This window comes from Lissotriton vulgaris, chromosome 6 (assembly GCF_964263255.1).
Source record: "Lissotriton vulgaris chromosome 6, aLisVul1.2, whole genome shotgun sequence".
Lineage (NCBI taxonomy): Eukaryota > Metazoa > Chordata > Amphibia > Caudata > Salamandridae > Lissotriton > Lissotriton vulgaris.
In genome coordinates, this window is record NC_141694.1 from 151,789,764 (window position 1) to 151,815,562 (window position 25,799).

At 45.1% G+C, this 25,799-nt stretch overlaps 1 protein-coding gene across 1 annotated transcript in view; it reads right to left on the bottom strand.

Annotated features, from left to right (window-relative positions):
* The window catches only part of CTSB (cathepsin B), an 80,360-nt gene that overhangs the window by 14,029 nt on the left and 40,532 nt on the right, over positions 1-25,799 (bottom strand). Inside the window, exons 5-9 of the mRNA XM_086926191.1 lie at positions 13,505-13,623; positions 10,001-10,086; positions 6,365-6,511; positions 4,269-4,385; positions 1,955-2,083 (exon numbers count right to left, since the gene is read on the bottom strand). Of these exons, the coding sequence (XP_086782317.1) occupies positions 1,955-2,083; positions 4,269-4,385; positions 6,365-6,511; positions 10,001-10,086; positions 13,505-13,623 (598 nt within the window). The remainder of the gene's footprint in view (positions 1-1,954; positions 2,084-4,268; positions 4,386-6,364; positions 6,512-10,000; positions 10,087-13,504; positions 13,624-25,799) is intronic.

The following is a 25,799-nucleotide window of genomic DNA, read 5'->3' on the forward strand; positions in this document are numbered from 1 at the left end:
TATTTAGGCTCCTGTTTGGTGTTCCGACAGTTAAACTATCACAAACCTAGAGCTGTGGTCTGTTCTTCAGAGCCTAGCATCAGAAAAGAATCTGGATATGGTCACCACGCACTGGGGCATTGCTGGTGTACACGGATGGCAGAAGGGGATGGCACTACCCACCTACTGGTCGGTGTCCAAGAAGAACACAAATAGAGATCTTTCCAGACCCAATTAATAGATGGCAGGACGTTAAGTAAAGACAGGATTCATGCAGAAAAAGTTGAATGATGTGGCCATCAATTTCTCTGACAATATGTAATGATTTAGTGACCGGAGGTCAAGGGTGGGCCGCAGAGTGCAGTCTTTGGGACGAAGTACAGCTGTGAACTCCGTTGGTGCAGGGGAACATGTTCCATAGCACCTTAGCGGAGCAGTGCTTGCACCTCTTCTTGCACTACTCTACGACCCAATTGTCCAAGGTTATTTCCTCCGAATGTGGACAGAAAACCCAGATTCTAACGGATACGGGTTGTGTGGATGAGGGAAAATGGTAGGCAAGTTATTACTTGGAGACAGAGGCACCTCTTAAATTCTCCTCTGGTATAGGACTTCTGGGTTTGGCCCTCCTAAATTGTTTGGTGCTATTGGAAGCCAAAATGCTGCATTGTTTAGGCAACTTTAGCATCCCTTCAAGCATGCTGGAGCCAATTTCGCAATACCATTTTTTGTTGTTTTTTTTAATCGTGGAGCCAACTTGTGGGCCAAAAAGTAAGTGTTCCCCATCAAAATGGACTGACTATATGCTGCTAGCTCTCTAGTGAAATCTTGACACGGAGGAGCAAAGAGTGACATTGATATTTATCTCCTCAGAGCAGTGCTTCCCAAACTTTAGAACCACGATCCAGTTACTTTAAAATTAAACCTTCACAACCTGCCAACCGTTAATGGTCATGAGGCCGCAATTTTTAATAAACCTAAAGCATTGTATGGTAGGGCTTTGTCCTTCGCAGACTGCAAAAAGGGGAGGATCACAAAGCCCAATTACCCGCTGACAAGGCAGGATTTTCCCCAAGAACACTCAATAGACAAATACAAAGCCACGGGAGGAGTCTAACCCAACAACGTATATACAACAAATCACCTCTGCGCAAGCTCTGTAGGCTTGACCGGAAAAGCATCTTTATAGCTTGTAACTTTTCCTACCTAAAGAAAATCTGCTCAGGACTTGGGAAACGCTGCTCTAGAGGCCATATCAACGAATCTAAGGCACAGCAATGTTGCAGTTAGATAGGATTTTCCTTTTCTGCACCTCCTCTACAATGTTTGTGGTAGGCTTCCAGGAGATGCTGATCTAATTGTTCCATCTCCTTTAAATGAGACCAGTCATCCTTTCCTCGAGAGCAGCTCACAGAAGTTGGCTATGTACCACTAGGTTGCTGCTTCCCTCATTAACTTATTTTCCAAAAGCATCAATCTTGTGGCTCTCATTTGGAGGTGGTGCATTTCCAGTCATGTGCTGCACTGTGTTTCAGGAAGAGTCACAAAATCAACACGAATTGGTAAGAGTCTTCAGAACAAGCAATCTACAGATGCAGGTTACAAACCAGAGGAATACTAAAGGACCCAAAACATTTAGAGTCAAAGTGGAATATAGTACAGAAGTAATCTGGAAGAAAAGATTAAAGAAACAGGCCGAGGTACTGGCCCTTGGAGCGTCCTACTTCTGGTCCTGAATGTAGTTTTGGGTGTGCCATAATGGCCATGATTGTGCTTTAGCATAAGCTCAAATTCTACTGACATGCTTGCTTACTTTATGATGCCTTATTGGAATATATCACATGTGTAGATAAGACAATGTACAAGTACTGACCTACACACTAATTTGTCCTAATTTGCCAGCCAATCTTAAAGAATACAAACTTGATTGTGCAGGGACAGCAAAGAGAGATACACCACAATGCAGGTCTCTTACCATTATCACCCCAGTCAGTGTTCCAAGAATTTGCGACCAACCAATACTTTGTCCCGTCTTCCACACCCCAGCCAAGAATTCGAATGGCATGGCCTCCAACCTCTTCTCCTGTGACATGGCGGTACACACCTAGGAGGAAAATAAAAATGAATGCTGTATTGTTCAATTCTGGCAACCAGCAGGAGTGTTTACTCTCTCACCGTTAGAAGCCATTACGTGTGGCAGGGTTACACTTTGGAAAGGTGGAAAGAGTATGTCTGGAGGGTACACCGTTACATTCTCCTCAAACTATTCTGTAAGACTAAGGAAAAACGTGCACCATGTACACTACACACATTTCTTCGTTCTTTTACTATACGTTAAGGCATGTATGCAGCCAAAATAATCCTTATTTTACATTTTCTTATCTACTCCATCTCTCTAGTAACCAAATTCTTATGTCGGCCAAGACTCCTCAAAAAAACATTTACTGGCAAGTTAGTAAGTAACAGGATCTATTGCACTTTGAGAAGCCTAAAAATAGATCTAAATTGTTTAGTTTTTAATATATACAATTTCTTTCAAAGCACGATAACTTTGTCACAAACTGATCTGATGCCAGGGTGACTAGCCCGATTGACACAACTGGATATGTTTTTGAATGCCACAAGCGCAAAGGGACAACAGTAAACCATCACAAAATACAGTCCAAGATAAGCCTTTAACCAACAGGTACAGGGTCACTTAGGCAAGCCCACGTGGAAGCCCTCTCAGAAGTAAAAACACTTTGGTGGGGGTGAACCTCTCAGTCTCTGAATTAGCGCCAACCGCGATTGACATACTGGATGAAAAAGTGAGGAGGGGGAGGGAGACAATAAGTTGGGGGTGAAGGTAAGTGGCGGCGGACGATGGGATGGACAAGAGTGTGTGGGGGAGGCTTCAAAGCGGCATTGCTGCTCACAGGGAGGAAGGCTAGTGGGTCAGTGTGATTCCGCAACAGAGAACCGGGGCAGCTGAGGGGAGCCCTATTTTTCTACACGAAGACACTCTACCTCCCTTTAAGCGGGGCAATATTCACCGCCTTGCTAAAACAGAGGAGGATATAGCCTGCACCCCCAACCTGGGGAAAGGAGGAGTTTGATTTTTGTAAATCCTCCCCCATCCTTGGGCAAGACAAAAGGGCAATGTGAATTATTTTGATAATTAAAAAAAAAATTACAGTTTTAGATGGGCTACGACAATGTGGAAAATATTCTGTTCAGTGATTTCAAATGCTGAATTGTGAGTAATACACAATCTGGCTGTACCTAGTGCAAATAGAGGTTTCCACTTCAAGGATGTGTTCCAGAAATGGGAACAGCTTTACAGTAACTCTAAAAAGATTCAATGTTGACATCATGAAGCTTCAAATCATTATATAAATGAAAGTCTATACTGGCTTCTAAGTAGCCTTAAGATTTGCGGATTAATCAACTGCAAAAATGTACTTTAATTGGAGTTTACAGGCACCCTAAACAAAAGGAGGGTTTCTTCTTTAGCTGCCTTGCCCTCCTCCTTCCCCTTCACAGTACAGGAGACAACTCCATACTTTTCAGCCTGAGGCAACTCAAGGATGCATTAATTGTGCAGGAACAGTAGTTTAACAAGAAGAATGGGAACTGTTGGGGTAAAGAGGAGAAATCTTTTAAACGTTGTTCCTGATTCATCCTGCCCGATCTCTGCTCACCCCTGCACAAGGACATCTCTTCCTACATAGTCACCTTACTCTCCCCATCCCCCATTTCTTTTTTATAATTAAAAGGTAGGGCACAGCAGCTGCACACTACTAGGAACCCGTTTGGAGATATGTGCACTGCATCCCTGTATTCTTTATGAATTTACTGTAAGTAAACGGATGGCTGCCTTCTTAGAAATGTAAATTAATAAAGTGTAACAAAAGGCATGTCCATCTTTCAATGGTTTTTGCCACAAACTATGGCAAAAATAAACGAGCACTGGCAAAGCCAACAGCTCTGCGCCCCAATGTTAAAGGCAAGAGCTCCTGGCTTGGTATGTGCTCCTTAAAGAACGCAAACAGTACACGAATATTAACTTAGAGAATGCACACCTGACAAATCAGATTTTTTTCTTAGATTTCCAAGTTAGCAGGAAAAAAGTTTCAAAAAAAGGCACATAAAGACAAAGGCTGTCATGTCCATGATTTGAAGACTTTCGTTGCCTGCAAGTATGCAACTCAACATTTTCAAACTGAAAAAAAATACATAAATAAAATAAGAACTTCCATTGTATATCTTGAGAACAAATAGTGCATGGAGTTAAGTTTCTCAGGACAAACCTGATTTATACAACAAGAAATCTTCATAAACTGAAAAGGCTGCCTCAACTGGCCCATTTTTGTAAATTTCAGCCATGATCTCCTGCTCACTGCTGGGAACGCTGTAAGACGTAGCACCTGAAGAAAGAAAAGCAGAAGTCTTTAGTGAGCAGAACCACTTGTTAATCAATAAATGACTAAACTTAGTAAGAAGTACTAACAACTCTTCAGACCCTTTCCTGTTTTAAACTCTTGAAGCCAAGGTCAGAGAACCATAAAGCAAATACTTTCAAATTAAACTAGCCTTCCAAACTTTTATTAATGCATCAAATATTTTAAAAAAGCAGTGAAGTATTTTCTAATGGTGAAGAGGTCACAGCCCTCCTCCTAGAGCCTCTATTCATAATGCAGTCTTCTCCATAGTTTACAATTCAAAACACTGCTTGCACCATCTTACCAGCAAGTCCCCAGCTCCGCCCTCAGTCCCGCCCTCTAAGTATACGAGCACTGAACATAGGGACAACAAAATACTCCCATTTATCAGGTCGAGGGGAAATAATGAATGAACAGGTACAGCATAACTTAATCTCGGTGCACCTAAAAACAATTAACCTGACCGTGTGTAATGTAAGTGAAGATTTTGTAAAAGCACCCCAATACCTTCATGTCAGTCGAGTTCGCACTCTATTAAAATGCCCCCCAAGATGACATTGTGTAATGTAACTAGCGCTCATGTGAATTGCTCCAACACATACGGGTTTGCTCGAGTATATATATATATATATATATATATATATATATATATATATATATATATATATATATATATATATATATATATATATATATATATATATATATATATTATTAAAAAAGGTCTCAGTCCCTGGGGAGCTGCTGTGAATGTGCTTTGAAATTAGAGATCTGAGAGGAAGAATAAGACAGTAAGAAGTAGCGGGGCAGGCATGCAGTGACATGAGCAGGTGCAATGCTGCTCCCCTTCGTCAGGTAGAGGGAAATGTTAAGGTACGTGGCCTTTCAAGGCTGTAAGCGGGCAACGCGCGGATTAAGCCAAACACACAAAACTGTGGTAAGTGCATGTTCAGATTTTTTTTTTTATAGTTCAGTCAGGAACTAAAACGGCACAAGTGGAAGCCTACAATTAGTGGGGGCCTGCTCCATGGGAGGGAACAAACAATGAAAAGGAGGGACAAATAGGAACAAATAACCTGTTGGAAGCAAGGATTTTCAAACACAAACAAATAAAATGGAAAGCAGTTCGCGGGCTGCAGGCCACAAAGTATGTAAAATATGTTTCAAGGAGCAAGTGCTGTCTAGGCTCGACCTAAAAATGCTTTTAGATCTAGTAGCGGTTTTGCCAAGTATTTCCTATGAGTTTTTAAAGCATCTGCTGCCATTTACAAATAATAATCTGAATTATAACAAATACATGAACAGCCATATCTAGCCAACAAAATGTTGTACAAACTACTAGATAAGCTTAATGAACTTCCACAAACCAGTTCTTCATCAAAAGGTATTGTAAAATCTCAGTCTAGCCTTGTTCTCCATGCTTCTTGCACTAGGGCTAAAAGTAATGCGTTCATTTAAATGAAAACTGCTGCTTTTAAAAACCTTTTTCTTAAATGTGTTCAGTTTTAAAATGCAATCATGAGGATGGTGGTCTGCTGTTCTTTGGAGGCCAAGCCACCATGCCGGTGATTGCGGACGATTAATATTAGGCATGCCAATCTGACCTCCTGCGATTCAGTATTTTCTGAACGGACCTGCGTACGTCGATCGGCAAATACTATATTATTAGTAAAAAAAAAAAAGTTGAATACCAATCACTTTTTGCAAATTAAATAATGGTACATCCGGCCCATAATTATTTACCTTGCTCACCTCATCCCAGTGAAATGGAAGGTTTGGTACCCATCTGCCCATGAACAAACTTAATGTCTTTGAATAGCATACAGCTGAATATTCTTGTATTTTTACATGTTTGTTCCACATACTGCTGCTTTATACAGCACTTTACATTTGTGACTAGCTTGAAGCTTTATGAATACCCCCAATCAAATAGAAAAATTACACTAACACCACTTGATACTCACCATAATGTTTGTCCTGTTTATACGAAGGGGTATAGCCTTCCTCGCATGTTTTCACACATTTGGGTGTGTCTCCTTCCTCTCCAGTGCATGAAGGACGTGAACCATTCACATGATGCTCACAGGGGGGAATGGTGTATGGTCTGCAGCCTGTATGTGACACATGAAAGTCTTGTTAAATCAAAGCCTTGGTATATTACATTTTTAGAATGATCTCCCACCAGTCAAAACAGAACAAATGGGCTTTGACGACTTGATCTAGTGTCTCTGCATACTACAATTAATTGGCTATCCACCCACCCCCTCAACCTCTCTCAGCACCATCCTCTTATTACTAATAAACATTAGCTTATTTAGACCAGCAAAGGCAATTGCTACAGACCTCATGAGCAGTCAAGGAGGAACAATTTAATTTGAAAAGTGGGTTACTTTTCCGGCATGGGACATTGGCGATAAAGTGGATTAATAAATTCATTCTGCATCAATACCGAAGTAAAGGAGTGTAAACGAAATAACATACTGAAGCAAGGGAATACTCTGGCAGCAGTTTCAGGGTCGGATGCAGCGTGTAAAGTTAGAGGTAGCCTTAAGGGAAGCTCAATCATTGACTAGAATAGAGGGGGAAAAGTATGGTTCTGTAAGCGAAGAGAGTTTGTGAACGCATCAGATGGAGTCACATCACAATTGAATCTGGTTTTAGGAGACTGGGGATGCCTCAAGCATTTTCTCAGCTTCTGCCTGGACGATGAGCAAAGAAATTTTGCATCAAGAAGGTTAAAAAAAAAAAATCAAAGTGGAAGACTGAGGCAGGTTATTTGCAGACTATTGGCTACAGATAGATCAGTTAGGTGATTGTGGTAGATGTTTAAGGTGCATACTGGGATAGCACACAATGGTTGGGAAGGTGCTAGTTGGGATTAGAGGTGAACTTTAGGGGTGGCAAGGGCTAGGAAACAAGGAAAATGGGCTACAAAGGGATGCCGCGAGCTTGAGGAATGAACCACAATTACAGATTTAGGGTGCATAAAGTGTCATGGTGGCAATGCAGTCAAGCACAGAAATGTCCAGATATAACAAAGCCTACAGGATTAGCGACAGGGAAAAATGCCTCAAATTCATAAAATCTTTAAAGGAAAAAGTCAGGCAAAATACTTTGCAGCCACCTGACCCCACAGGAGGGACATTGCTCATGAGTTGAAGCAAAATTATCCTCACATCAGCCATCCTCTCCATGCATGGCACCCTTCTACACCTGTACTGCTGTCACCGTGATGGAAAAGAAAAAACAAAAAAGGTATATCACAGGCAAGTAGCAGTGGAGAACACATCTACAGTGGCTCAACTGTTCCTTTATAGCTTCTTTAACCGAAGAGCACCAACAGATTAGGTCTAGTTTCCTTTGGATTTGGGGCGTGGTGGGAGGGAGGGGGGTGGGGGGGAAATGGCAGGAGGTTGGATCAGGATTGTTTGGGGGAAGTGTTCGATCCCATAGCTGCAGCAGGGGTTACTGGGCCGAATTGTGGCAGTGAGTTTCTAGAGTGGAGCCTACAATCCCTCTGCAATCTACACCAAGTACAACCCCTTCAATAACAGTTTAATCTCCCGTAGAGAAGGCGAGCAGTTAGGCTTCTCACATATGTGGAAGTTATAGGTGCCCACGAGCCAAATGTTTTTTACCCCTCCTTAGGATAGGGGATATCGTTTAAGTCTTTTTAAGGGTGCCTCATACCAGGGTGGACCTCCTGTGCATTCAAGAACTATAAGAAGCAAGCAAGTTTCAGCTTTCATCAGAGCCAAGCACAGCTAATGAGGCAGCATGCTCACCCAGCCCTTCCTGTAGAGGTTGTGGTGCCGTGACCTACATAGATGTAGTTACGGTCACGGCAGTATTCCGTACAGCGTGCGAGCTTGTGTGTGGTAGTCCCAGTAGGTTTCAGATCAAGGCTGACCGCATGTAGGTGCAGCCTGTTGCAGCCCCCGTCTGCAACAGTGCAATCAGGCAGTTGTAGCACCCATTCTGGGATGAAAAGAAGCAGAGGTGCTGCAGTTCATGAGCAGAACAAAGAGGAGATTAGGAGGCCCACAGGAACTAGGATTCTCTAGAATACACTTGGCCAGTATCAGTGTGCTTTTTCCTCCACGTTCAACAGCCACTGGGAATGTGCTGACATTACTCCTTCTGGAGCATCCTGCAAGGCTGGGCAGATTCCTTCACCTCTCAGCAAACAGTCAGACTTTAAGGCACTTTGGGGCAGGTCCACAGCTTCTTTAGAAGGAATGCCATACTTCAAGTGATGTCCCCTCACCTCTGGAAGACTGGCTGTCAGACACCAACCCTGTGTTGTTTGCAGAGCACAGCATCCCTTGGTCAAAAAGACCTTTAACGAGAACAAAGTGGGGTCGTTTGGGACACACTTTTAGGCACCACATGTAGACAGGGTATGTGGCTACACAGTCTCAAACTGCAGAATCAGAGTGGTTCTCATTTTAAGAGCCCTCTTCAGTCTGTTCTCTACACACAGCGCCTGTTTCACACAATGGCTCAGCACTCGTGGTGGCAGCCCCACAGTCGGAGGGGACTTCCACCCCAGGTGTGGAATCTCCGCAATGAGAGTTCATTGTGGAGATCCCACCCAAGGGGGGGGGGGAAGACTGCCTCACAACTGCGGGCCTCCGCCACGAATGCAGACACCTTTCGTGAAACAGGTCCACAGTATTGTGTGGAGTGACACTTCACACCAGACAGCATTGGGCCTGTCTCCATCCTGAGGCACCCACAACCGAGGCACAAGGGTATGAAGATTCTGAACCCAGCTGTCATCAGTCCAAATAAAAGTATAATCTGGGATAGACCACAATAAGTTGGGGGGGGGGGGGGGCTCGGTTACCTAGAGACTTCATCCGAAGTCACTCCTACCATACATATGACGACAGTGATCAGTTTCTTGCTAACAAAAGGTCTCGTGGAATTTCTAAAGGCTGCTCTGGCTCCTAGAAATTCTGTCTGGCGAGTAGGCCTCAGAGTGACTCCGATAAAAAGGTCTGATCCAATTATAGGTCTCCATTAACCATGGTATACGGCCACCACCACTATGCGCTATACCGATCCATGTCCTAGCATAGGTCAAAAACCTCTCAATCAGGGGAAGGCAAAGGCTTCTAGGGGCCTGCTTAGATGTGTGATGCCAGGACCCAAATAAAATGCCAGAAGCTATACAAGCGGTTGGGCACTCCGGGCATGGACATGCGCGCTATCATGCAAGGGACATTCCAGTCCCAACAAGGCTAAAAGATGTTCATGCAGAGTATGCAGATTTTGTTCAAAGTTTAGAATTGGTTTGCAATGTAGCAATAACTAGCAATGAAACATTCATCTGTCGACAGATGGCAGCCCTTTTGAATTTATGAGAATAGGTGCACACAAGTCATGCTGTATTAAGGGAGCCACGTTGCGGGCCAGGTTTATAAGCAATCATGGGTATAAATGATCTCATATTGGAGCATGCTTATCAAATGTGGAAGATGGAGAAAAGCAGAGCATTATGGGTTAAGAATTTTTCAAGGTAACAAGTATAGGACCAAAACTCGAAATTACAGTTTATAAACTCTTCATGACCAGATTTACAAATAAACACTCACCCACATGAGAGCTATACAGTCCACCGGATACAAGACCGTGTTTTGTCCAGTAATTCCAGGCACCAGCAGGATAGCCCCCATTACATCTGCACGAAATGGGTTGAAAACAAAATATTAAGGTATTGAACTAAGATTAAGAAACTGAGCTCATCTAAAAGCACAAATCAAGAGAATGGATGGTGTACAAAGTTGGAAAACTGCACAAAGGTACAACTGCCTTTACATACTGAACAAGGGCAGATCGGATGGTTCTTTGTGGAGAACTATACGTTCATGAAAACCACCACCATTCCAATTTTTTTTAATGAGTGATGAGAAATCTCTGCTTTCAGTGGGTGTATTGGAGTAACAGATATCAACCAATGTGGTTGGAGAAGATATAGGAGTCTGACCGATTCACATTTTCACCATATCCCCTGTCAAATAGATTTCATTCTTTGCTGAATTTAACAGACCTTGCATCATCTTAATCAATCTCATCTGCATGAAGTAATACAGGTGACTTGCACAAAGGCTTTACAATTGAGTGCAGGCACACAAAATCTACCTTTAAACCAACAAATGTGTATGTTCATGGACTTCAAGAATCTGGCCAACTACATCTAGAGCATTTCAAGATTTACAAATAAACCAAAGGCAAATGCAGCTAATGCTCAGTCACCACAGGGTGTAGGCAATAGGTTCATGCAAGTGAAGTCAATAACCCTACACATGCTTAACGAAGGACTGGAGCACATCTGTAGCAACCAGAAGGGCTAGAATGAAACACTTTCACCCAGGATTACAAAATTACAAAAAACTAGAAGGAAAACTAAAGACGGAGGACATGACCCTGGAACTTACAACATGAACTCCTTAAAAGAAGCTTATCATTTTGAGATTAAACAATCCTCTAGTTAACTAGCTGGAAACAGACAGTCAACCATATAGTAGTGTAATACAAGTATTGTAGGGTAATGCAGCTTTACGTTTTTCTAAAAGCTCACAGTTGGTGGTGCTTCAGTGGATGTACACTGGAGAAGGAAATCCATGGTGGAGAAGTAAGAAAACTCAGGTAATTACAGTTACACCTTTAGTTTTAATCTTGGTCATTGCAAGGTTAGTGTGAAGGAGTAGGTGTGTGCACTATTAGCAGCTGCCAGTCCCAGGTCACAGGTGTCTTACAATGAGGACCACAGGTACTTCTTGCTGAGTGGGGTTCAAGGCCCTGTAAAGGTGGCCAGTAATGCCTCAAATGTTTACTAGTCAGCAGCCCAACACATTGCGCCAACTTTCACACCAGAGAATCACTGGGTTTGCTTGCTGGGGGTGGAATCTTGGATAGATGTCCCGAATGAGACCGATAATCTGGGCGATTCTAAAAACCGAATGCTGCTGTCCTGAGTAGGTGCCACTATGTGCTGCTGTGCCTCTGCTTTTCAGCATCTGCCACCAATCCCAGCCAAGACACTTGCTCATCTGTGCCCAACAATCTGGTGCCCACACGCCTGCCTCGCCTAGCTTCTGTGGAGTTCCACCCTGAGGGTATCCCCACTGGGTCACCTCACCTTGCCCCAAGATGTACTACATACCCGCCCTGGAACCATTGACTGTCATAATGCCCCTGCCGTCCCAACTCGAAAGCATGGGTAGGGCTTTGGAGAACTATTTTGAGGTATTTGAGACTGCTGCGGACAGGAAACGGTCAATGCCCCTCCATCTCGGGGGTGCCAATGTCCACAAGATGTGAAGGACTGTTGTTGAAACGGGCCCCCGCACAACTACACCACCCTGAAGAATGCCATCACAGCACACTTTGAGCCGTAGGAGACTGACTAACAGCAGTTTCTCCTCCACCAAGCACGAAAACTACCTGATGAGTCCGTTGATGTGTTCTACTGCCACCTGAAGGAGCTTGCGAACATGTGTATGCTCCCGGATAACGATAACTAGGTGAGCCTAGTTCATTCAGGGTTGCGCTTCTTCCAAACTTCGAGAAGGGATCCTTCAGGAGTCCAATTTGTCCCTGAAAGATATCCTGACACTGGGGTGCTCCAAGGAACTTTGAAAAGCCTGTGCCACCCACATGGATTCAAACCAACCATGACCCGCCAAGAAAATGTATATGTTCTTAGAAGGATGCCTGAGCGCATTGCAGTAAGTAGAGGCAGGCTTAATAAGGCCTTATGCATGCGTAGGATGTTGAGACCTGCAGTTGGATGTATTTGACCGATGCCCGGTGGAGCTACTTGCTAGCTGTAGAGGAGACAGGCTGTGGATCCCCCCCTCGGCCATCACCTACCCAGCCGGACATTGGGCAGACGTTCCTTCGTCTCCGTCGTATTTCCCTCCTACCCCTTCACCCTATCCCTTTCCCCCTTTACATTCCCTTCTCCTTGCCTTCTATCCCTTTAATGTTTCTGTTGAGACCTAGCTATTTGACCGATGCCCGGTGGAGCTACCAGATAGCTGTAGAGGAGATGGGCTGCAGATTCCCCCTCAGCAGTCACCTACCCAGCCGGACCTTGGGCAGACTTTCCCTTCGTCTCTCCGTTGTATCTATACTCTACCCCTTTCTCTCCTACCCCCTTACCCTTCCCACTAGATTTTCCTGTTCCTGTATGCTCCTTAAATGTTTTTATTGGTATCATTGTTAATATGTAACTGATGTAATTTTGCTAATATGTGGAACCTTATGTAAAGCGCTCCGATACCTTCGGGTCTAGCCAGCGCTATATAAAACTCTTGAAATAAATAAGCCACTGAGAATGTCAAAGCCAGATCCCTGAAAGACAGTTCTGCATAGCTAGCAAAGTAAAGTACAGCAGAACAACATCCACTTAAGAGTGCAAATCCTTTTGCAGCTGCTGGAAGTTACATGGGAGTTCACTTATTTGTGGTAGACCAAAATCAACTTTTCTGTTGAACATAATGGGTAGTTTCTAGCTTCACTTCAAGAACCATGGACATCAATCTTGACAGTTTTAGGTAGCCCAGAAGGCTATATGCATGGTTTGCATATACCTTTGGTGGAGTTTGCAAAGGTGACATTGCCCATTTATAAAGTTAGAAATTGCACAACTGTGCATCCAGATTTGGGCCTCCTCAGAGCTAAGTGGCAAATTCTGTATTTACTGGTTAACTGCCGATTTACTTGTTTCCCCAACCCCTTGTCACCAATTTACAAAAAGGGTCCACCCTATTTTTGGTGTTTACACTATTCAGCGGCCTAAAAAGGAAGCATGAGAACCAAGGTCATCGTAGTTTGGTAAACTTTTGTCCAACTGGCATAGTTAGCAAAATTGCTATATGTATACCTTTGCAATACAATTGTGGCCATGAACTACTACAGCTGCAATCTCTATATATCTAACACCTAAGCTCGAGGTCTTTTCTACTGCCCACCTTTGCGAGGCAACTTGGTAAGCTTCAGGACTTTGTAAAGCTACATTGGTTTTTGGGAGGGAGTGGGCTGCTAAGCTAAAAAAAATAAAAAAAAAAAAAAAAGAATTCAGGTATACGCACCCCATTCCACATTCCAGACCACAGCAGGACAGCAGATCCTCTGCTGAAATTTCTGCATTTGCCTTTCCATTAGAATGGACACAGATTCGGTCTGAAATTGCTTCCACAGCTCCAAAAGCCTGCAAGAACAACATTGCACAACTTAAGAAAAAGTAAACAAGTAGAACAGAGAGCAATGTATGAATGTTACGTTTTAGTACTGAACAGAAATATTCAATTTCCGTGTTTGGCATTCTATGGCTCCTTCAGAGTTCATTTTTTTGTCCCCCCCGTAACCCTCCCCCCCAAAATTGAAGGAGTACGGAAAAAAAATGCAATAAAAACAAATAAATGGGTTGTGTCACAGCATTTACTTAGTGCTTCCAGTCATGTTCAGGGTGTGAAGGGTTTCAAATTGAATCAGGATATTGGGCACCCTTATGGGACAACATTTGCAAACTGTAAGTCAGGGTACATGACGTTTGGCAACATAGTCCAAACACGGTGCAGCCGCCTTGCTGAACTTAGGCATGAAGGGTTGTGGAATACTGCATAATTGCAAAGCAACTAGCTTTACTTTGTGGTGCGGTTTAATAGACAGAGTATAAAAGTTTCAGAGACCCCAATCCTCCTACTACAGATCCTGAGAACCAAAATACAGACCATAGCCACTCTGGGATGCTTATCCATCTACCAACATTTGCCGTTTGCAACCACAGACTTAAAGCCTCACCTGCCCACACCTACTTTCCTTAATTTGTGCAACAGAATGGTGGGTCAGATAAAGCAGTGCAGAGAACCTCTTACATTAGAATACCTCTTAGCTACTACAGCCACAGGAGAATCTTAACTTGCAAAGAGGGTGAAGAAATCGCCGTCACCATGCCCCTTTCAATTAGCCTCAGCATGCTGCAGATATTTAAAAACAATATTGGGATATAGCTTAATCGCATGGGTGTCTGCAAACAAAATAGTTTGTTTTTGTGTCCACAGTCTGTACAAGAGAAGACCACAGGTATCACCCTTTTTCAGGTTGTAGATAAAAGGGACAGGCACCCAAAATACTTCAGAGAACAGCTAATATCTTCTCAAGTGTACGTGGTAACTCAAACCCTTTCCCCTCAATTCCCCAGATCGAAGATCCTACCATCAGCCAGCAGCTCATTCAGGTTTATGAATCTAATTTAGCACAATTGTCATAAAAGGCATTAGTTTAACTTTTGCACAAAGGCCCACCTTAATCAGGCTGATTCAGCCAATTATTTAAATTCTATTTCCTGTACCATCCCTAGAGAGCAGACTATGGGCTTCTGTAACTCCCAATAACATCCATGACATTTTCCAGGATGTTTAACTAGACAGGCACAGGTTGCAATGGTTCTTGGTGAGCGATGGTTGGACACAGGTGTTGCGTTGATGCCTTCAGCTGCCTCAAGCAGGCCCCGCTCTGGGAGAAGGAAGGACAGCAAGAAGGGGAGTTTAAAGCAGGCCTGGAACTCTGAAGTAACAAAAAAACTTTGAGTTCCGCAAGTGGCGGAGTGCAGTGCGAACTGCAGTTCGCACTGGTCTTGCTGCTCGGGTAGAAATTCTACCCAAGCAGCAGCTCGCAAACTTACTGTTCGAGAGCAAAAGGGTGGGAAAACAAACTCTCCTGCACTACAGTGAGCGGAGTTTTACAGTCTGTGAGCTCCCGAGTGCAGCAAACTCTGTAATTTCCACGAACGTAGCGGAGTTCACCGCCCATGCCTAGTTTAAAGTTGCCGATCAAGACTTGGTTAAAACAGCAATGGTAGTGGCACGAGCTGCTGGACTTTATGTAGAACAAGAATCTGAACCTGCAACAAGGATGCTAAAAGAAATGTTTTGGGCAAAAAAAACCAGAAAAGAAATGTACCAATCTGGTGGTCTGCTGTTTCATTTATCCCTATACATAAAGGGATTCTTGCAGTTGAGAACAACTGTACATCACTTTAATAGTCAAAGACTCCCGGGTGCTTTTCGCTGGTAAGTGGCAGATGGCGGGTTGGTGCCCCCATCTCACATCAAGCCCTACAGTCCTTTTGTCATGACAGTTCTGATTGCCACCAATCTGGACCTGACCAGTCTGGTAAGCAACTAGCCTGCAACCTTCAGCTTTGCAGGTAATCTTCTGATGAGACTGGCGGTGGCCAGAGTGGTAGGAAAAATGGCCACCCACCTTATAGCTTTTATTTCCCCCACTATTCTCCCTGACTGGACTTTCATTCTCCTAGATATAGCAACGCCCCAATTTAACAGTTTATTTTTTTGTTTCGTTTATCACCCAACTCAGACAAAAAGAAATGTTTTCCCGATTATAACTCGAACAGGCCTATCTAAATGCAATGTAAAATAAGGAAAATGCTACTTACCAGTATGCATCTGTTCTTGGCATGTAGAGCTGCAGAGGTACACACTATGCATAGATGGCCACTTAGTAATGGGCCTGGATGTTTGCAGTTTGTTTTGTTGTAGAAAAGTCTTTGGCAGTCACGGGATAGGTGACTCCTCCTTTGGATGATACTGCGCATGGGCATCGGCTCTATCCCCAGATTGTTTTTCGCCATTAGGGAAGTGATGGAGCTGTACAAGAGGTAGTGATGTCCATGCGATTTGTATCTAAGAGAATACTGGAACAGATAATGGTAGCCGGGGAGGCGGGTGGGCGTGTGTAACTCTGCAGCTCTACATGCCAAGAACAGATGCATACTGGTAAGTAGCATTTTCCTTTCAAGGCATATGAGCTGCAGATTACACACTATGCATAGATTGTATAGCAGTACCCACACCTAGCGGCGACCACCAGTATCTGTTGCAGTTGTTTGAAACAGTGTTTTTAGTACAGCCTGGCGCACAGTGGCTTGTTTAGTTTGCACATCTACTCAGTAATGCTTTGTGAATGTGTGCGTTGTAAGCCATGTAGCTGCTTTGCATATATCATCTAGGGGAATGTTCCCCAAGAATGCCATTGAAGCCCCTATTTTCCTTGTAGAATGGGCTTTTGAAGGAATTGTTAATATAAGTTTGGCTTTGTGCTAACATTTGTATGCATTTAACAATCCACCTAGCGATTCCTGATTTTGATATGGGGTTGACTTTGTGGCGGTGAAAAAGACACAAAAGTGGTTTTGTTTTATGAAAAGCTTGTGTCCTTTCGATATAGTACAGTAATGCTCTTGACATCTATGGTGTGTAGAGCTCTTTCTGCGAGTGTTTGAGGCTGTGAGAAAAATATGGGCAGCTCAACTGATTGATTTAGATGGAATGGTAAAATGACTTTAGGATTAGTACGAAGAACCACTTTTTTATGTTTCGGGAATTTGTATAGCGTGCAATTACCCAGGGGTGTCTCGGCGCTTAAAGATTGAAAATGGACAAGTAGAGCGCAGTTAGCGAGTAAACAACCAGGTTTTTAGTTGCTTCCTAAAGTTAAGGAGGGTGGGACTGGTTTTAATGCTGAGGGGAGGGCATTCCACAGTCTTGCTGTGGAGATAACAAAGCACCTGTCGCCCCAATTAGCTTTTTTTGTGCGCGGGACGTTAAGAAGGTGTGCTGAGGCTGAGCGAAGAGTCCTAGATGAAACAAGTGGACGGAAGGCATATTTGAGGAACTGCGGGCCAGTGTTAATGGCCTTGTAAGCGATACACAATGCCTTGAACTTAGTCCGGCTTTTGATGGGCAGCCAGTGGAGCTGGCGAATGAAAGGGGAGATGGAGCTGAATTTAGGGATACCCAAGAAGATTCTTGCTGAGGCGTTCTGTATTAGCTGAAGCTTGTTTAGAACTTTTCTTGTACATTGAGGAGGGCATTGCAGTAGTCAATCTTAGAGAATATGAGGGTGGTGATCAGGGTTTTTCCCGCTGAGGTAGGGAAGGAGTTTCTTAATTTTCCTAAATGTGAAGGATGTGGATACCGCCGTATTGACGTGATGTTTGAAGAGCAATTTGTTGTCGAAGACGACCCCTAGGTTTCTGACTTTTGTTACAGGTGGAGGGCCCATCTTGCTTAGCCACCACTGTGTGGACCAGCTGGGCTCTAGTTTTCCAAATGCCATGAGCTCAGTTTTTTCAGAGTTTAATTTTAGACAATTGGATGCCATCCAGGCGCTGATGGCTAGCATTCCCTCTCGGAAATTGGATGCAACTGTTTCTCCATCGTGATGAACTGATAGGACCAACTGGGTGTCATCGGCGTAAGTTGTAAGATTAATGCCATGTGACTTGATCACCCTCGCTAAGTCCGAAACTTAGATGTTGAATAAGGTCGGACTTAGCGAGGAGCCCTGTGGCACTCCACACGGGAGGGAAAAGATGGGAGAAACTAATGGACCCAACTTTACCGATTGGGTACGATTGGCCAGGAAGGAGGCGAGGAGATCTTTGGCCCTGTGTCTAATGCCCATTGCTGAGACACTGTCGATCAAGGTGGTATGATCAACCGTGTCGAAGGCTGCAGATAAGTCTAGCAGTATTAGGACTGCCGCCCCGCCCCGCCTTTGTCCAAGGTCATTCTCATCTCATCAGCGGCTTTAATGAGGGCCGTCTCAGTTCAGTGTCCTTGCCTGAAGCCGAATTGAGTATCATCCAGCAAGTGGTTGCTATCAATGAATTCAGATAGTTGTCTATTCATTATATTTTCAAAGATCTTGGTCGGAAACGGAAGACATGCAATGGGTCTGTAGCTGGATGGTGATGCGGGGTCAAGAGTGGGTTTCTTTAGGAGTGGCCTAATGATAGCATTTTTCCATCCGGAAGGGTAAGAGCCTGTATGGAATATGGTGTTACAGATGTTGGCTATGGCCGGGGCGATGACCTCTGGAATGAAGTTGAGAATGGACGGTGGACACAAATCCAAGGGTGAGCCTGATTTAGTTGTGGAAATTAAATGTGAAATTTGTTCAAGGGGGGCCTGACGAAATTTGAGAAAGGTGGGGGAATCTGAGGTAGAATCGTCTAAGGAGATGTTCTTAGCAGGGCAGGAGTGGGGGGGGGGTGAAGGCCGAGAAGATGGAGGTGACTGTCAGAGAAAAAATTGGCCAAGGAGTTACAAAGGGCTTGGGAAGTGTCTGGAGGAGGGTCAGGGGGATTTGAAAGATGATTGACTACCTGAAAGAGTTTTTTTGCTGAGTTGATTTGGGTGACATAATAGTTGCTCTTTCCAGTTCGACCATAAAACCCCCCCTGCCCAAAAACATCTGGGCTTGCAACTGAGGCAAAGTTGACATCCCATCGCTGTGTTCTTCTTTACTATCCTCTAGCCCAGCAATAGAGGAACAGGCCCCACCCCTTCAGGCAGCAAAACTAAACAATTGGCTGCCCAACGCCTGCGATCAGGCGGCACCCCTAAGACGCATTAGGGTAAGACGCGCCCACGACGTCAACAAATGGATCACCCCAGAACTCAAGGAGAAAAAAAACTGGCTGCCCGCCGCGCAGAACGTGCGTGGAGACGCACTTACTGCACAGCCGCCAAATCACTGTACTCCACCCTGGCAGTGTACAAGAAAGCCATCCTTGATGCCAAAACCTGCTACTTTTCAAACAAGATCCTCCGGGCAGAGAACAAACCCAGAGAAATCTTTGCCACAGTCTTCGAATTAGCCTCTTCAGACAGGACTTCATCCAAGCCGGTACCTTCCCAGCACTTGTGCGACTCGCTCAACTTCTTCATCAATAAAATTAAAGACATTAAGGCTAACATACCTCCACCCTCCCAAGCTTTCCTAAACCCCGACCCACAACCCAACGCCTGCCACCTCGACTTTATAATCCCACTATCTAAAGAAACTTTCCTCTCCCTGCTCCCATGCGTCAAGTCTGGATCCCCCACTGACATCTGCCCGGCCTACATCTTGCGCGATATCTTCCTCACTTGCCCATCTCCCCCCCATCACCTTTCTCAATGAGACCCTCAAATCAGGCACTGTCCCTTCATGTCATAAATCAGCCACCATCATTCCAATCTTGAAAAAACCAGGCGCAGACCCTACAGCGCTAGTAAACTATCGGCCCATTTCCCTCCTCCCCTACCTGGCTCAAGTCCTCGAATGCCACGTAACCAAAGTCCTTGGCTCTTTCATAGAGGACAGCGGCTATCACCATGCCAAGCAGGGTTCTGCCCTATCCATGCCACCAAAAAAGTGGTGCTCTGTCATTGACACTCTGAGCGGGGCAAGATGCTAATCTCACTCGGGCATTGGTTCTCCTCGATTTGTCAGCCGCCTTCGGCACACCACCTTCCCGTGTCGAGGCGGCAGGCATTGGAGGTTCTGCCCTCGCCTGGATCAGCTCGTTCCTGAGCGACCGCTCACAGGCAGTCCACCTGGCAAATTTTTCCTCCGAGGCCCGCAAAGTGCTATGTGGCGTCCCTCAGGGCTCCTCTCTCTCCCCCCTTTTAATTTATACGTCCGCCTGCTCATTTGTGCTCTGCAGAGGATGGAGGTCACGGTGTTCAACTACGCCGATGACCTCCAACTCATTTTTAACCTCTAACTCCCCCAATTCTATTTATAATTTCCAGTCGGTGATGGTCTTTATCAGGGATTGGATGTGCTTTAACCACCTTAAGCTCAACCCTGATAAGCCGAGCTCCTTCTCACTGGCGGCAAACTGAACCCTTGGTCCCCCCTCTTCTGGCCCCCCTCCTTTGGTCCCCCCACCCCCCCTTCTCCCTCTCCCGCAGTTAAGACACTGGGAATCACCCTCAACCAACAACTGACTCTACACTCTTAGATCAGCACAGTGGTCTCTTCCTTTTTACTTTGCGCACCATTCGCAAGATCTCACGTTTTTTTCCTTTTCAGCCCTTAAATTGATCCTGATGGCTATGGTCCTTTCTCGGCTGGATTATGGGAATGGCCTATACAACGGCGCCCCCGCTTAACCCATCCGGAGGCTCCAACTGGTGCAAAACCAAGCGGCCTGCCTGGCCTATGGTTTACCCAAGTCACACCACACAACTCCCCTTCTTAGATCCCTCCATTGGCTCCCAATTAGAGAAAGGGCCCTCTTCAAGATGGGATGTATCACGTTCCAGGCTCTTGCAGGAACAGCCCCATCTTTTATCACGTCAAAAATCGTCCCCTACATCCCCTGCAGACAACTCCGATCCTCCTCTGTCCCTACTGGTGGTGCCCAGATTCAAGAAGAGCAGAATGGGAGGCTCCATGTTCTCCGTTCTTGCTCCACAATTTTGGAATTCTCTACCTTTCCAAATGAGATCAACACCCTCGTATCTGGAGTTCAGGAGCACCCTGAAAACCAATTAGTTTGCATAGGTTTTTAAAATCCAAGCCGCATCACCCTCTCATTCAGGTATCATTTTCCTCTACAGCGCCATGAAACTGCTTGGTGTACGAGCGCTCAAATATTTTTAAATTCAAATTCAATTCAGAGAATAGGAGCGGTTTATAGTTAGCCAGAGCGTTCTTGTAGGTTTGTTTATCCTGCGGGTTATAGTGCTTTCGCCAATGTCTTTTGAGGTTGACAGTATTGTCTTTGTAGCCGAAGGGGTTCAGAGAACCAAGGGGCGGATGGGGTTCTTGGGTTTCGGAAAGTGTACTTAGTGGGGGCAATGATGCATTTGCAGAAAGGGTTCTTGAATGGTAAATGCTTGTAGTTCACTAACCCTTCTGAGAGAAGTAATTGCTACTAGGAAAGCTACTTTTCAAGTTAGGAATTGCAATTCACATTTATGTAATGGTTCAAAAGGGAGGTCCCATTAATCTTGTGAGAATAATATTTAGGTTCCACACTGGTGCAGGTGGTGTTCTGGGAGGAATTATTCTTTGGAGTCCTTCCATGAAAGCTTTTATAGCTGGTACTCTAAAAAGAGATAGAGGTCTATTTTGTAAGTATGCTGCAATGGCAGCGAGGTGTAGTCTGACAGATGTATAGGCGAAATTAGACTTCTGAAGGTGTAACAGATATCCTAGGATTTGTTGAATAGACATGTCTAAAGAATGTATTTGTTTTGGCAGTATATGACAAACAGTTTCCACTTAGAAGCATAACATGCTCTAGTAGTGGGATGTCTAGCCTTTGATAACGTTCATACATTCTGGAGGAAGGTTGAGGTAACCAAACTATGACCTCAGGAGCCAGATCGCTAGGTTGAGCTGAGCTGGGTCCGGGTGTTTGATCTCTCCACGGTTCTGTGTTAATAGGCGTGGAGATCGGTTTAGTTTTTGGCGTGGTACTACAGACATCTGCAACACGGTTGTCTGGCCAAAGTTGGAGCGACTAGAATGAGCGTCAGGGAACGTGGTTGTAGTTTGAGTACCACTAACTGAAGTAGTGGGAGAGGAGGAAAAGCGTACGCAAATAGTTTTGACCAGTTCATCCAGATCGCATTGCCTTTGGACAATAGGTGTGGGTATCTGGCGGCAAAGTTTTGGCATTTTGCTTTTTCGTGGGTGGCAAAGAGGTCTGAGGTTGTCCCCACATTTGAAAAAACGGATGAAGAACTTGCAAATGAAGTTCCCACTCGTGGTTCTGCTGTGTTTTTCGACTAAGCAGATCTGCCATAGTGTTTTGTACTCCTGGGACGTGTTGGGCTAAGTGGAAGATCTTTAGTGGTATAGCCCATCTCCATATCTTCTGTGCTAACAGAGAGCTGCAGAGTGTTACCCCTGGTTTGTTTATGTAGTACATAGCGGTCATATTGTCTGTGCGGACTAAGACAGCTTCTAGGGCTAGAAACCCAGATAGCAACTCCAAATGGTTGATGTGGAGTAATTTTAGTTGCGGTGTCCACCTGCCTTGCATTGTGTGATGCAGTAGGTGAGCTCCCAAGCCGGAGAGCGATGCATCCGCTGTCATGACTATTTGAGCTAATGGCTCTAGAAACAGTCGCCCTTGGAAAGGTTATTGGTGTTCCACCATTGCAGAGAACGAGGAGTCCGACCGTCTAACACTAGGTCTGTTAGTTGACCTTGAGCCTGGTTCCATTGGCGTGCTAGGCACTCTTGAAGTGGACGCATTTGCAGTCTTGCGTGAGGTACCACAAATATGCAAGAAGCCATCATTCCTATGAGCTGCATGAACACTCTAGCTAGTAGCGAGTGTTGCGGTTTGAATTTTGTTAGGAGAGTTTGTACACTGGTTATACTGGCTGGAGAGGGATAAGCTAGTGTTAGTTGGGTGTTTATTGTAGCGCCGAGATACTGTTGTATGTGCGAGGGTTACAGATGCGATTTGGTGTGATTTACTGTGAATCCCAAGTCGTGAAGCAGTTGAATAGTAGCGTGAATGTGTTGTACACACTGGCTGTATGAGCTGGCTTTTATGAGCCAGTTGTCTAGATACGGGAAGACATGAATAGGTCTTAAGTGTGCTGTTACTACTGCTAGGCATTTTGTAAACACCCTTGGCGCTGTGACTCCGAATGGGAGCACTTTGAACTGGTAGTGCTGCCCTTCTAGCATAAATCTGAGATATTTTCTGTGCGCTGTGTGGATGGGAATATGGAAGTAGGCGTCCTTGAGATCTAGAGTGACAAGGAAGTTGTTTAGTACCAGAAGTGGAAGGACTTGTTGGTGTGACCATATGAAAATGATCCGACTGTATTTAAATGTTTAGAGGTCAGGTCTAGGATGGGTCTTCGAGATCCATCCTTCTTTGGTTTTAGGAAATATAGGGAGTATATATCCTTTGTTTTTCGGATGCTCTGGAACAACTTCTATTGCATTTTTCTGCAGGAGGGATATTACCTCCTGTCTGAGCAGTGTTAAATGTTCTTGTGACAGTGGATGCTGCTTGGGTGGTGTGTTTGGGGGGGGGGGTAGGGAGGGGGGGGGGGATGTTCGTTCGACAGTAACCGGATTGAATTATTTGGAGCACCCACCTGTCTGATGTGATGTTTTCCCAGGCTGGCAGGTATTGTTGAAGTCTTCCCCCGACAAGAGTGGAATGGGACGGGGGAAGGGGGAGGGAGTCATTGGGCAGGGGTAGAGGCAGAGCGGGAGTTGTTACTTTTACCTCTGCCTTTGTTATTGTTGCCCCTGTAACCACCCCTTTGGTAGCCCTTGCTGTAAGTGGACTGTGTAGGGGCTTTGTAAAGGGTAGAAGGTGTGTCTGAAGAGTATCCCCTGGTGGCACCTCGATAGGATGAGCGTCGAAATGAACGTCTGGGAGCCTGCGACTGCAGGGCTCCATAGATTTGGCGGTAATATATCCTTTCATTTTTTCCAAGTGATACATCTACGTTAGGTCTGAATAGGTGTTGCTCAAAGGGTTAAGAATGGCACTTTGTACTTCAGGTTTGAACCCTGATGTGCGTAGCCAGGCAGGCCTACATAATAAAACGCTGGTGTTAACTACCCTTGAGGCAGTATCTGCTGCATCAAGTGCACATCGAATAGAGGTGTTTGTAATATTTTTGCCCTCTTGGATAAGCTCATCTGCTCCATCCTTTTACTCATCAGGGAGATGCCTCAATGATTCTAATTAGTCATAATGTGCCCGGTCGTATCTGGCTAATAATGCCTGTTTATTGGCGATACGCCACATGTTTACTGCTTGAGACGCCGTTCTTTTCCCTGATGCGTCAAGTAGCTTAGACTCTATCTGGTGGTGGAGCTTCCCTGAGGTTTGTGTGTTTGCTCTCTTGCGTGCATTGGAAACTACAAGTGAGTCTAGTGGTACTGGGCCTTTAATGTATGCTGGGTCTGAGGGGGCAGCTTTATATTTTTTCTCTATACGAGGGTTAATGACCAGAGTTCTGACTAGGTCCTTGAAGACTTCAGGAGCATGCTTAATCACTCCTTTAAGCATTGGTAAAATGGATGAGGACCTTTGTGATTTATCAAAGATATCCATTAGGAAGTCTTCATCTACAGGGTCTGTATGCATGTCTACCCCAGGATATTGTGCAGCTCTGAATTAATTGATTGAAACCCAAGGTGTCTTCTGGTGGGGGAAGGCCTTGAGAGGTACGTGTCATCCTGAGGGACATGTGGGACATCTGGGGTGTTCTAATCCCACAGGTCCGGTGATCCTGTAGAAGTAGCTGGATCAGGTATTTTACCCCCCCCCCCCCATATCGTTAGAGCTATCATCCTGGTTGTTATCGTTTGGTATGATAGAGGATGCTGGGGAATGTTGTGGTATGGGAGCATGTGGTGATGGTACAGGTGAAAGAAGGGGAAGGCAGTCTTGGAGAGGTAGCCATGTCCTTTTTCTTTGAATGCAGAGCTGGAGCTTGTGTCCAGTGGTCGCTTTTTTTAAGCCAAAATTATCTGTCCAGTGGTTGGATCTTTAGCTAGAGTCTTCTGAGCAGGGTCTGGATAAAGAAAGTCGTCTGCAGGAGGCCGATCTTTTGGTGCGGAGGAAGGTTTAGTCACTGAAGTGGTTTGTTTTGGTTTTTTGGCAATGTCTTTAACCGGAGTAGCAGAAGTCTTTCAGCTCCAAAGCTTTTTTCGGTTACGAGGATTTTTCCGGCTCTGGTATATTTTTGGGATCCGATGTTTTTTTAGGTTCTGGTGTTTTTTTTGGATCCGAAGCGGGTTTGCTTGGTTCCGACCCGAGTTTCGGTGCCGAAGGAGTAGTGGTATGTTTCAGTGCCGATGGTTTGGATGTCGGCGTAGCCGGTGAAGTTGTCTTTTTCGGTGCCGGTAAATGTGCGCCGGCACCGTGCGAAGGCCGACTCGAGCCTGAGTCGCCCAAAGGCTTTATTAGCTTCTTAGCCAGGCCTGAAGGTGGGGCAGTAGAAGCAGTGTGTCGGTGTGCACCAGAGGGCAAGGGTGTGACCGGGGCCTTCTTGGGTGTGTCGAGGAAGGGTCGGGGTCGAAGGTCTTACTTATGACCCGCTGTGCTGGAGTGATGTCCTCGACTTCGGAGTCTACTGCCTCGGAATTGCAGTCGACGTAGTGTTGTTCTGGAACGTTGACGCCTTCTTCAAAGATGTCGTCCGGAATCGAAGCTGAAGATCGAACCATTGTTCTCCTCGCTCTTCATTCCTGAATAGTCTTTTAGGAGTGGAAAGAGGCACAAGCGGAACAGTCTTTGGCCTCGTGCTCCGGGGAGAGGCAAATGTTACACACTTCAAGAAGGTCGGTGTGGGGAAACTTCGACCCACATGGAGGACGTACTTTCTAAGAGCTGGAGTCGAGACCTAGTTAGGCCCGAAGGAAGTCGACCGGAATCTAAGTCTTCGGTGTTGAAGAGTAGCGTCGACTGGAAAAGCGTTCGAAACTTAATTTCTGTAAGTTGGTGAGGGTTGCGCGCCGAAGGATATCGGTTTTAACATGGAGCGCTGGAAACACATCTGAGCCCTGTGGCGGAAAAAAACAGTCTGGGGA